This window comes from Crassostrea angulata, chromosome 2 (assembly GCF_025612915.1).
Source record: "Crassostrea angulata isolate pt1a10 chromosome 2, ASM2561291v2, whole genome shotgun sequence".
Taxonomy (NCBI): Eukaryota; Metazoa; Mollusca; class Bivalvia; order Ostreida; family Ostreidae; genus Magallana; species Magallana angulata.
The window spans coordinates 56668317-56682125 of NC_069112.1; the positions used below are offsets into that span (position 1 = coordinate 56668317).

At 32.0% G+C, this 13809-nt stretch overlaps 1 protein-coding gene across 1 annotated transcript; it reads left to right on the forward strand.

Annotated features, from left to right (window-relative positions):
- On the forward strand, positions 1 to 12602 carry LOC128172613 (multiple epidermal growth factor-like domains protein 10). The gene is made up of 12 exons (XM_052838391.1): positions 1 to 125; positions 1053 to 1280; positions 3757 to 4008; positions 4154 to 4291; positions 4779 to 4916; positions 5194 to 5325; positions 8666 to 8803; positions 9646 to 9786; positions 10075 to 10212; positions 10507 to 10650; positions 12022 to 12136; positions 12258 to 12602. The coding sequence occupies exons 1-12, from the start codon at positions 65 to 67 to the stop codon at positions 12415 to 12417; spliced, it is 1785 nt and encodes a 594-aa protein (XP_052694351.1). The 5' UTR covers positions 1 to 64; the 3' UTR covers positions 12418 to 12602.
- Positions 12603 to 13809: the final 1207 nt, after the last annotated feature.

The window sequence follows — 13809 nt, forward strand, 5'->3', positions numbered from 1 at the left end:
ACGTCTTGCGAAGATGATGTTTTTACTTCCTGAATAGTTCCCAGTGCTTAACACATACGTTAAAATGGAATCAGTTATGTTGTGTTCTATGTTCTTTGCTTTGTTCAGTTTGGGAAGCATGTATGGTAAGAAACTTTGATAACTTATTCTTTTTATTTCTTCGTTTTAACAACGATTATTAAATACAATGTATTGTTCGGGTGTTTATGTATTTTTTGAAACTTGACTCTACTTTATCGTTCGTTTTTTTTTTCAATGCCCAGGTATACAAACAAGCATGTAAGCGAAAACCTTGTTTCAATCCCTTACTCAAACACAATTATGTATATGCACAGTTACTTTCACCCCACCAACATTCTCCTATCGTCCTCCCTTACCATGTGTTATTCAACCTGCCCATCTAAGATGCATGAATTGCAATGTTCTAGATTAGGTAACATTTGACACGATCCGTATGCGGTTACACAATAACAAATTATCAATGTAAAGATGCAGCGGTGTGTAGTGTTTGGCGGTCTGTCAGTCATTTTCCAGATCATTTTTTGTTAAGAAAAATGCAGGATTGATTGTTCAGAGCCTTTTGTACTATTACATCATCCAGAGAAATATCACCTATTCGGTTAAACTTTGTTTTTTTTTTTACCAGCAGGTGTTTCAGTGTCGAAAATGCAGTGTGCGAAGTCAGAATTGGACATCAGATTAAATTAATGTTTCATTAATGGCAATTAAGGATATTTGCTTGCATACTTTCAATCTGATAAAAAAAAACAGAAAGAAAATGTTTGTATCAAAGGGAATTGAGTGCACAAAAATATTATCTGCAAAATTTATTGTAATCCTTTACCTAAATCCGCTAAATGTGTCCCACCAAAACGGCTCTACTATCAAGGTATATAAATTGAAATGCTTTATTCCCACCATACTTGCCGCGATACATAACGGAGCATACTTCTTTTTTAAACGATTATGGTAGCAATGCAAACCAATATATATTCACGGCAATTATTGTTTTTAAATGTCATTTTTTTCTTAAATTAATATTTCTTTTAAAGAAAATTTGGCCTTGCATAAAACGACATGGCAGTTTTATCCCTATCCTAATCAAACATGGGGAGCGGATCGTGCTGTGGACGGACGGTATGCAGACCTGTCTGCTTCTGGAGGACAGTGTGTAATATCAGGAAACAATCAATCAAAAGCAGAATGGTGGGTAGATCTGGGAGAGGTGCTCAGTATACACCACATCTTTATACAGTACAGGACGGATAATGTTAACTGGGGTAAGTGCTGGAGTATCTAAAGGAGAAATAAAGGGATAGAAGAATTGGTTTTGTTTTTAATTCATGTGCAAGTGGACTTTTTTGGAATAACTGAATAAATGTCTGTCTTGTTAAATTATTCATTTTACAACATTAAAAAATAATCGAACCATTTGATAAGATTTACTTTATCTCAATCGATCGATTTTAACAATAAATTATACCTAACAGCAATAAAAGTCTGTAAGCACCAGTCGTCCAGTTTTATATTGAACTTTTCAACAATTTATTTTAAGCGTTCATTAAAATGACACACTTTGATTTAAACCGATAGAAAAAAAACACAAAACTCCTATTGCGCTAGAATGTGTAAATTTTATGTGAATAGCTGGTCAAATGATCATACAATCCGTGTTCATTAAGCATTATGTTAAAAAATTACCGTACTGAATTCTATGATGGAGGTGACCTGGCTACAGTCGGTTAAAGCATATCTTTTACAACATACATCATAGCATAGCATAGCATTGGATCTTATACCATAGCATACAATCTCATAGAATCGCATTCGTCATATCATACCATAGCATACCATAGCGTAACATACATTATTATTTTAATACAGTTTTAAATGTTTTTATTTTAAAAAGTAAATGTTCACATAAAAGATTTGTGGTAACTTTGTTTTCTTTTTATTTTACTTCGAAATGAGTGGAACTCTTCTGTGTATGGAGCCGTTTTTGTTCATATTTCATAGCATACCATAGCATAACATACCAAATCATTAAACCCTTCATTACAAATTCTCATAGCATAGCATACAAATCTCACAGCATAACATACAACTCTCATAGCATATCATTAAAATTGCATACCATAGCATAGCATAAAATTGTAGAAGATATGCATGAAATGACTACATATGGACGATTTCCTGCAAATGAGCTACTTACCTTACAGCTTGACACGGGTATCGGACGATGCGGTGGTGTCACATTTTTTTTTCTTGGAACACCGATTTCTTCAATAGTTTGAATATTATTTAGTTGGGGAATCGTCGCTCGTTATTGAATGTTGAGCTACAATTTGATCTTTCGACCGGTCGATTACATAAACAATTTCGCAATTGTTGAATATTTACCTGTTACCTACTGGGCATTCCTTCAATTTATTAACGAAAAAAGTCTGAAACATAGCGTTGTTTGCCTGGCTGCCGCTTATTGACCGATAGACGGTGTATGTTTAATGAAACCCGTATACGGTTGGTCGTCCATGAGACGATTTGTTAAAATTGCCCGAGGGACCAGACGTCCATCGGTCGATTTTCGGTCGTCAATCGGGGTCTGCCTGCCGACATTTAAGAAAATTCTCATTGTTTAACTGTCAAACGACCACCGACGGACATAACAAAGGCTGTCGATTGTCTGACGATGATCATGGTTTGGTCGACGGACTATTCAACAACTGTTCCAACTGAAGAAATCGTCCACTGAAGTTGACTGTCGGCGGAATAATCCAATATTTGCGTCTAAAACCATCGGTTGTTGGTCGTTTTTGAAAATGCGCCAGGGGTTTTATATGTATACAGTGTTACAGTGAGTAATGACTATTTACTCAAAATAAATACAAAACTTACGTAAATCAAAACTAAACAATACTATAACTAGGGAGGTCATAGCTTAAACACAATTTCATTTGTTTCACTTCAGGCGTATAATTAATCCCAGTGACTGGGGTGTTAGCTTATGTTGTTTTATGAGACAAGCGATCCATTTTCGACTCAGGTGCATCTAATGTATGTTTAATTGTTTCTTCAGTAAAGTTAAAAAGAATAGTTCACCAAAATTACGTCCGACCAAAATCAAAGGTGCATGTATGCCTTGTACGCTAAAATTTGTTTTATTTGGTTAAATGTTAAAATACTTCATTTTCATGACTTTCAGGTGATCTAAAAGAGCAGAAAAAATTATTTCATAGTATTATTCTTTTAAAACTCTTTAAATGTATACGTTTACTCTGAATTAAAAAAAATCACTGATGATAATGAAAAACAATCGATTGTGTGTTAAAGATCTATCATGGTTTTTCAATTTTTCACATTGAAAAAAGTAGGTTATTGACCTATTTTTCGAGTTAATGGCCATTGAATATTTTTGGAAAATTAAAAAAAAAATTCTTGAAATTTCTTTTTAAACCTTCACAATACATTTAAATGTATTTAGAACATCAAGTCTTTTGCACTTTTTGAAAATTCCAAAACTACACGAAGTGAGGTTTGCATTTGAACGTTTGTGTAATATAACAACAACTTTTTAAAAAATGTTTGGAAGCTATGCTCAAAAATATACTACACGTATATTTTCACTATTGAACTTGAATCATTTATGGTTTAGACATATCCTATTATTCTTTCATCTTTATGTTTTCTGTACGCACAGTGTAAGAACACATACTTTTATTACATATAGATCAGAAACAATTATTTTTATTACCTCAGATGAAAACAATGGTTACACCGCGAGATTCTTAGGATTCTCGGTTTACGTTTCCAACACTACTACTAAAGAAGATGGGACGCTTTGTTTTAAGGACACCGGTTATACTAGGGCCACAATACCTAACTCTACAAACATAACGTGTATCACACACGGAAGATATGTAATCTACTATAACAACAGGACCCACTCTCCATATCCTGCGGGATATTCTCAGTATGCATACAACGAGCTGTGTGAGCTGGAGGTTTATGGTACGTTTCTCAGATTAGGACAATCATATGGACACGAATCATATTTTGCAAAATTTCAATGTTTTTATCAATTTCTACATATTTTGTCTCAAATATTGCATTACTATATCTTTAACATGTAGTATTAAAAAACTGCTTTCATAAGGTTCTTCAACACCCCGATATTATGCGGAGCATTGTTCTTCACCGTGTCCACAGAAATGTCAGGAAGGTCATTGTCATATAATTGATGGAACATGTCTTGGTTGTAATGATGGATATAGGGGGCCAACCTGTAACGAAGGTATTTCGTCAGTTCTCAAGAATTGTGTTATTCGGTTTTATTTGTTTATATACATAAATAAACCTATAATTGTCTTCTAACTGATTAACATTTAAATGTTTAAAATACGGTAAACTGAGAATCAAACTTTCATTACACTGAAATAAAGCCCAACTTTAAGTTGGGTTTAAGTTAATGATCTATTTGCAATCAATTTTTAATGTCATGAACTTGATATTGAAAATTAATGATTCATTAAAGAGAGGACAATTATCAAATTGTAAGGAAAGTGAGTGTAATAAATCTAAATCAGTTGTAGAGAGATCCATAATATAAATCAACAAAAAATCAAAATTTTAATAATTTGGCAATATTTTTATTTAATTTATTTAAATATGTTATCGGGACGGAAACTGAGAAGCAACAACTGAACAAAGGTCCTTATTGCATTCTGACTATACATCATGCATAGATTTCGTATCAAGAAGGCCTATTTTCTTCCTTTAAGAATGCAGTGATGGCACGTACGGTTCAGAATGCGGAAATGTATGTGGTAACTGTAGTAACAGTGATTTGTGTAATCACGTGAACGGAAGTTGTCCAAACGGATGTGACGTTGGGGTGTCTGGTAATACATGCAATAGAGGTAAAAGGCTAGGAATAAATTGAAATGAAAGTTCTAGTGAGAACAAAATGCTTTAAATTCACGCAGATTTCATATAAAAAAATTATTCAGGGAACAATTCGCAAAAAAATAAATAAATAAATAAATAAGAATAAAAAGAAAATAATTAAAAAAAACCACAAGATGATAAGTTTAATATCATGACTAATGGGCAATTTCTAGGATTGAAGGTAAATATAAGTTTATATTGGGGATAAAAAAGATATCTCATAAATTATTCTTCATTATTGACATATAGCCTGCCCTCCTGGTTGGTATGGCGCAAACTGCGATAATAAATGTGGTCCAAACTGCTACAGCTGTAACAGATTTAATGGGGACTGTGAGTTTGGATGTAGACCTGGATGGAAAGGAAGAACCTGTGAAGATGGTAGGAAAAAGCTTATTTAAACGTACGAGGGTTGTTCGGAAATCATTGAGACAACTCAAATATTTCGCTTTCTAAGTGATGAATTCTATTGAAAAAATCAGCATAAATATAGAAGAAACCTAAAGAAATCATAAAGCAAAGAAGTATTACAAAATAATTTATAATTTGTTTACGACGGTACACAAACAAGTCGGTGTTCGGTGTACCTACCCGGTTTGGGCCCAAACTTGGAGTTTGAAAATTTAAACATCTATATTTTTAAAGGGTTGGTATACAGTCGATCATAAAAGCAATCAAATTTTGTATATTCATTTATTTATTGTGACTAATTTTTGGGCATTGTTGACTTGTGTTCGATTTGAAATACTGTAGATTCCTTATATTAGGCGAGTACTTAATTCAGCGATTGTTTCGTTTTGCATCAAATCGCGAGAATGTAAAATTGCAAACACCGCTTTTAAAGATTTTAAAATTTGCGAGATGTGCTTCTCGCGTTTTTACGCGGATATTAATTCCTTGCGTTTGATTAAGAATTTACACTACAGAGATAGTTCAAAATTAAGTACCGAGTAATAGAAGTCTAACTGCGATGGTTCATTGAATTTTGACTTCAAGGTGGCACAGCAAAAATACATCAAATTGGTGGGAATCATGGAAGAAGACAATTATTCTGGCCAAGAAATAGCTTTAACAAAAGCTGATATAGAGGGGTCAGAAGCTTCAGTTATTCTGAGTTTATTTATTGATTGCAAAACTAGAATTAAAACAAAGGGGCTAAATATCAAGTATTTTCTAAGCACAAACCGATTTCAACAAGTCTTATATATATACAAAATGAATGTAAGAGACGTTTCACAGTAAAATGAAGAAAAATCAAGAATGGAGAGAATATGTATCTGATGCAATTTGAAATAAAAAGAAAAAATGAAAAATGAAGAATGTTTTCTGTTTGAATGTAAAGTGCCTAAAACATGAAGCAAAAAAGACATGTTAACATGACGTTGCGATGAATAAGTTGTTGCTCCGGGTCAATGGATGTAAGCAAATATGTTAGCTTACCAGGAATGAACAAATGATATCGTTGACTTCAAAATGTTGATAAATAGTATTCTGACTCACTTTTTAAGTGACAATTTTAATGATTTATCTTTTTTCTAAAGCGAGTTAGAGAAAATGTCTCAGTAATTTCCAAACAACCCTCATATATACATACTAGGTTAAATCGTAATGTGATAAAGGTGAACTCTCCATTAAGCTATGATGTGATGTATCTAGAGATTTATCGGAAACGTTGATTCTAATACGTAATACGTTTTTCAGTGTTATTGTTGTGGCGAGTGCAAAAAGAAACACGAATTACACATATCTGGCATCATTGCTACATAAGTGATATTTTGACGATTACTGATTAACATCAAAGATGTTTGTGAGAGAGAGAGAGAGAGAGAGAGAGAGAGAGAGAGAGAGAGAGAGAAAATATAAAGAGAGAGAAAGGAATGAAAGAAAGAGAGAAAGTAATAAAAAAAATTCCAAGTTTAAGAAAAAAATAATACAAAATGGGCATAATTGCTTTCCTCTAAAAAAAAGTTCTTTCATTTTGGAGAGAATTGATTAGTCTCTAGAATGTAAACTGTGCTTTATTTGGTCAAAAGTGAAAGCGGTAAATATTATTTTTCTTTTTGTACATTGTACCTTGTTGTTGTAACGGGCTTTCATTTTCTTTCTTTTGTTCTTAATGTTGTTTTGTTTTGTTTATTTTTGCATTAAAGATACACACGTTGCATCTGTGCCTTCTAGTCCATGTGTGTGATTTCCCATTTTCCAATATAATGGTTTGACAATATGTAATCTCTAAATATATTTTTTAACTGTTTATTATTATTTTTTTATTAAGTTCAAATCAATGAGACTGTAACTTAAAAAATAGCTCAAGATCACTGTGACCTCACACGTACAAATCTAAAATCATTTATATACGTTTTCGACTCAAAACGAAAAAATTAAAGCATGTCAAAAAAAAAAAAGTTTTGTGGGTCTAATCAAAGCTTATGCAATATACAAAACGTATCATCAACCCTTAGGGAACCGTATTCCTAGTTATTTGCTATTTTTTTCCCCACAATCTTGTGGTTTGCGAATAGATGTATTTATAATTATTGAACAGATATAGTTTATCAAAATGAACAAAGTCATGCTAGTGTATGAAGAAATGAACATATGCTATTTTTTTTATTGTCAATTAGGTCGTAACATTTAATAATATGTGAGAATAGTAAATGCATTGGACAATATGTCTCGGTCACAATAAACATTGTTTCTTATTAGTTAGGAGAAAACAAAAATAATTGTAATCAGGGTGATTGTTTCTATCAACTGTTTATAAAATCTTTAGCAAATTTATTCATTGGGTCATAAAATATCGGAAATAAATAAGAATTATGTTCTAAAGCTTTTAAAATATACGATTGTATTCAATGGCTTAAGGAGGAATAACTTTGAATTACATGAGCAGGTATTGCATAAATGATCACCTCGCAGATGAGCAATTAAATGATTTAAATTTCCATTGCTGGGGTGTGAAATAGAAATTTATTAACATCATTTCTTGAAATCAAAATTAAAGAGATAAACATTTAAAAAAAAAAAACCATCAACTTTGCATAAAATATTTCCATATTTTTGCCTGGACATGCCACCATTAATCAAAAATATAACATGTCTCTTAAAAATTACAAAACTTCATGTTAGTATATATATAATGTTATCTTTGTTCATCATATTTTTGTATTAAGTTTTACAGTTGGTGACTGGTAGGAGAGAAGAATAAAGCCCAATCTTAACATCAGATCTTCTAAACCAGGAACTCATGAATTTTAACATTTTATTGAGGCCCCACCGTTCATCCTTACATTACTTACGCTGTACTTTGTAGTTGTCTAAGAGTAGAAAAGAAAACTTTAAAAGAGCTATTACGTGTTTATTACACGTGAGCTCTTGACTCTTAGACCGCTAATTTTACAACTTCGGTAGAGGCTTACTGCTCATAATAAGAATACACTTCTTGAATTGTGCCAAATGACATGTAGTTTATATTAATAGGAATGTTTTATTAAATATCACATATTTTCAAACAGTTTTTACCATAAATTCATTTTAACTCGGGGATATAGGTCGTTCATTTCACAATGTTTTGTTACCCTCCTCTTTAGAGTCTTCACACCGAATTTAGTCACGATTACCAAAATGAAGAAGCAGAATTAGTTTAAATTCTAGCAAACGGCACATGTCGAACGACGACGGAGAAAGAGTGCATAAGCAAATGAAAATGCTTGTGTTTTAGAATGTCTGGACCAAACGTACGGCCCAGAGTGTCAAAAGATTTGTGGAAACTGTAAAAACAAGGAACCGTGTCATCATATGAACGGAAGTTGTCTGAACGGATGTGACAGAGGGGCATATGGTGAAAAGTGCGATAAAGGTACTCGTATTAGGAATAGAAGCTGTTTAATATTATCAAAATACTTTTTCGACAAGAATGTCGAGAAACCCCCATAAGAATCATGTTAAATGATATTTAAAGATAAAATTAATTCAATCAAACTATGTATCAGTAATAGAAATATTTCTCGAAAATTGTATGGATCCAAGCAACATTGAACTCTAGTCTCGTTCAACCAAACGCTCGGCTAACACCGTTAATCTCCGACAACGATTTACGAAGATAGCCAAGCGTCGAGTTGAACGAGACTATATTGAACTCTGGCGTAGGAATACATACGACTACAAAAAATATTTAAATTGTTCGTACCATTTATAATCTGACTATTTTGAAGGTATTTAGAAATAAGTTTCCTTGAAAAACAATGCTTTAGCATACATTACATCGAATTTATCAATTATTTTCTAGAAATGAGTCTTGTCAGCAGCAATGATTTGTGCTGAGGTCTAAACACTGTTTCACTTTCGGTTTGTCTGAGTAACTGCATAGGAGAGTTAATTGAAATCAAGTCCCAAAAAGAGATTGATATGATTCATTATTTTACTTTTCTTTAATTTTGCCATAGTCGAAGCATGACATAATAAACTAATGTCTTAAATTTTGATAGATATGTATAGCTTTATTAACTTTTTTGAAAAAAAGTGTTTTTGTATAAATGAGTTACAAGCTGTCAGAAGAATATAATTATTAAAAAATAAGTAATTCTAATCAATGAAGTTGCAAAAATATTGCATGTTGTTTTATTTAATCGGAATTTGTCATTAAAATGCAGCGAAAAAAAAAACAGTTGTCATTTAACTGACATTATTTTGTATATCTAGCATGTTTTGATGGTCGTTATGGTATCAACTGTCAGGAACAGTGTAGTGCCAACTGTGGAGTTCCATACAGATGTGACAGGGTGACAGGGCAGTGTGAGGGAGGATGTCAGGTGGGGTTGAAAGGTGAATCCTGCGATACACGTAAGGACTATTTTTTTCTTACTTATGTGTTACTCAGTTGCAATATAAAAAGAGTACTATGTTATCAGTTGCATGATAAAAAAGAATACTGAAACTTGTAAATTAAATAATTTAAAATGCAATATATCTTAAGTCCTGAATTTATTTAAACGTATACTTTTCAAACGCATTAGAAGCACTCCTTCAGTACATTGTTTGTACATGTTTAAAGAACATTGTAATAAATGTTGAAAACCTGTCCAATTCCTATTGCCATCTGATAGGAACATATATTTGATAATTAACTAGAATGTGATGGTGGAAAGTTTGGACACAATTGCAATTCACTTTGTGGTCACTGTCTTGAAAGAGAACAATGCCATTATATCAATGGTTCCTGTCCCAACGGATGTGATAGTGGATATCAAGGAAGTGATTGTACACAAGGTAATAAATATTTTAAACAAATAATTTATCTAATCAGTGCAAATTATTTTGCAATTTTACAAAGTTAGTTTGATTACGAGTCCTTTCAGATTTCAACATAATTCCACAATATACATGTACAACATAACTAAGTCCTTACAATTCAAAACCAAAAATTCCAACCTTATGTAAATATATTTAAGACAACTTCCTATTTTCGGTTACAATAGCAGGCTTATTCATTTGGAAACATTGTTGTTCAATTACAATTTAATAAAAACCTTTTAAAATCCTTGAATTTTAAAACTATTGGAGCATGCAGTAACAATACCCATGGACCAAAATGTTCGATGAAGTGTGGAAACTGTCTATACGAGTATGGAGAACAATGTCATCACGTGACCGGTTACTGTCCACGTGGATGTGGCGATGGTTCCCATGGTGATCTTTGTGACCAAGGTATCAATGTTTATGAGTTTTCAAAAAAGGAATACTTTCAATAAAATATACATAAATAATGATGCTTGTTGAAGCGTGGAAAGTGTTTGTGACATCAAGTGACTATTCAATATCTACGTCGAAATGTGACGGTAATTTTCAAAGCTGTAGCCAAGATACAAAATTGAAGTAGATCAGACCCAAAAATAAAGGTAGATTTTTATGATTTTTTTCGATGCTATACCGAAAATTTGAAAATTTTTGCGTCGATAAATTTTTGCGAATCCGAGTCATAAAGCTATAGATCAATTTTTAGATTGAAAATTTTTGCGAAATGTCATGGGCACCAAAAAATAAAAAGCCCCCAATATTAAATGTCGCACAAATTGGCATGCACAATGTTAGCTAACCTTTGGACATCGCATAATTCCGCCACCACGTATTGTCGCACAAATCGTATATGTTTTCCAACTTCATATAGTACAATGTGAGAGTTGATGTCTGCAATTTATATCATGTTCAAATTACATACATACAATAACAGCGGCAAATGCAACAAAACTATATAAATGGTTATCTTGATACGGATTTCTAGCGAGAAAGGTATCCCAATTAGCAGTTAACAACTTCATATGCAACGGTTTGTGTACACTTCACATGTATCGGAGGGTCATATCTCAAACACAGGTGATGATTTTCTTGTGTCAAGCGAGCAAAAATAAGAAGAAATTGACGGCATTAAGGGAAACATTTAAAATACTGTGAAAAATATCATATTCGATGAATTTTGGTGTGCCGCTGGTACACTGTGAAGGGTAAAAAAAATTACCGCTACATTCTGCCTAACGCCGATACATATCACATGTATGATTAAATCTCGAATGCATGCAGTGTCATCAGTAAACATGTACATTAAAATAGCTCGAATATACGATTGTGAGTAAAGCCCTTCTCCACACGCTGGTTATAGCTAGGGGGTAATTACCTGGTTATATAAACAGGTATTTTTAATGACTACTACTTACGGACACCTGTACATATAGCAATAAGTCGAGACCAACACTCGGCAAGGTTTTTATTAATTTTTTTTTCATTGATTTTTAAGAAATAATTCTGTGGGTATGCAGAGCACGAGCAAATTTGTTTAAAATTTATCTATGATAAAACATTGTAGATTTACGGTATTACATGTAAAAGATATTATTGTAATATTGTTAGAAATGTTTCCATTTTTTAAAACAAATATTGCAAATGATAATTTTAAATAATGAAAAGTGTTACAAAGCAGTGCAATTTATATATACGAGTACGTGTATTTTTCCTTTTGAAATAATTTTATATTATATGTCGATTTTGTTCATATGGCCTTTTTAGATTGAGTTTGTTTTCCAGTGTTAGGGTCATCTTCTAGTGAGTCTGCGTCAACCAGTCAATTATCAATTGCACTCTATGTCTGTGTTACCATTATCATTCTTAGTGTAACGCTTAATGTGTTTTTCATAATCAGGTAGGCATATACATGTTTTCTTTTTTTTAATCTCAATTAACTTTCATCATTGTTTCAATTTGGGTTATGTTAAATTTGTTTCTGCTTAATTATTAATGGAGATACATTTATTCTTATCCAGACAACTAAGAAACAACATGTGCAAAGATCAAAAGAACAAAGAAACAGACCAGTCAGATAACTGTTCAAAGTCTGTGTATAAAAAATCTGAAGACAACACTGCGTATCAAGAGCTTGGAGAAATAACGAAAGAATCCCAGTATGATAAACTATCATCTTGACTAAATTCTCATAAAACCTGATTGCAATTATGTGAAAACACTTGATCATGAATCATTATTAACATGCTTTTTAAAGACCCTGGTGATATACCACCAAACTTTTAACGTATATATCCATTTATCTATCTATCTATCTATCTATCTATCTATCTATCTATCTATCTATCTATCTATCTATCTATCTATCTATCTATCTATCACTCTATCTATCACTCTATCTATCACTCTATCTATCTATCTATCTATCTATCTATCTATCTATCTATCTATCTATCTATCTATCTATCTATCTATCACTCTATCTATCAATCTATCTATCTATCTATCTATCTATCTATCTATCTATCTATCTATCTATCTATCTATCTATCTATCTATCTATCTATCTATCTTTAAAACATAAGAATGAAACCCCGTGTTTATGAAAAGGAGCAAATTAAAAGTGTATAATACTATTATTGCTTTGCGACCAGGATCTCAAGAATAAATATTCGCTATTTTTAATGCGTCTTTTGCATTTCCTAAGGTACGATTTGCAGCTTGCATTATTTTTTATATTTTATTTTTAAAATTGCAACAAGGAACACACCATTTGTTTTACTATATCAATGTCTCTCACAAAATTCAAATGATTTTGACAGACTTGTTTTATGACCATTAATAGTCAAAGTGTAATTGTTATGGATTGGTTACAACCTCGTGTAAATACATGTACATCATATATGTCTTTTGTTATTCGTGCTAAAAATGTTTGGTAAAAATGTCACTATTTTTATATTCGGTTATATAAGTCTCCAATGAATTATTTAAGAATGGAATAAAATGTGATACAAATCGAAATACTATTTTGCACTTCGTTCATGTAAAAATAAACAACTTAAAATTGAAAAATTGAAATCTTTGCAAGTCCACTGAGTTCATGAAGAACGTGTCATAGTACATGTGCAATATGGCGTATTTTAAACATTGTTTTAAACCATACCATGCGGACTTCGTTTGGACTGGAAATGATATGTTGTGTTCTGTTTCTTTTTTTTTCTACGGTAATCTGCTAGGCCCTGCGAAATAAATAACTAAAGTCATTCATTACGTAACATAAAACTTGACGTTGAAAAGGGTAGCTAAATTTTACATATAAATGGATTTTTTTTAAATTAAAGAATGATATATAAAATGTCATTTAATAAGTTAGTATACGAGGGAAATTACTACAAGTTAGACAATCAATAATGTGAAGTCATGTGTCAAATATGGTGGTGTTTTAAGTGATTACTTTAGTAATGACATGGGTCTTATGCAAGGTGAAGTGTTATCACCACTACTTTTTGCTTTTTATGTTAACGATTTCGAGATAAACTTTATAAAAAAACAATTATCCATTCATTGATCTAC

Excerpts from the sequence above, each read along its gene's own strand:
- LOC128172613 (XM_052838391.1), top strand. The coding sequence starts at position 65 with ATGGAATCAGTTATGTTGTGTTCTATGTTCTTTGCTTTGTTCAGTTTG. Across the intron at positions 4,009-4,153 it reads GTGTGAGCTGGAGGTTTATG|GTTCTTCAACACCCCGATAT; the intron begins GTACGTTTCTCA and ends TGCTTTCATAAG. Across the intron at positions 9,787-10,074 it reads AGGTGAATCCTGCGATACAC|AATGTGATGGTGGAAAGTTT; the intron begins GTAAGGACTATT and ends ATAATTAACTAG.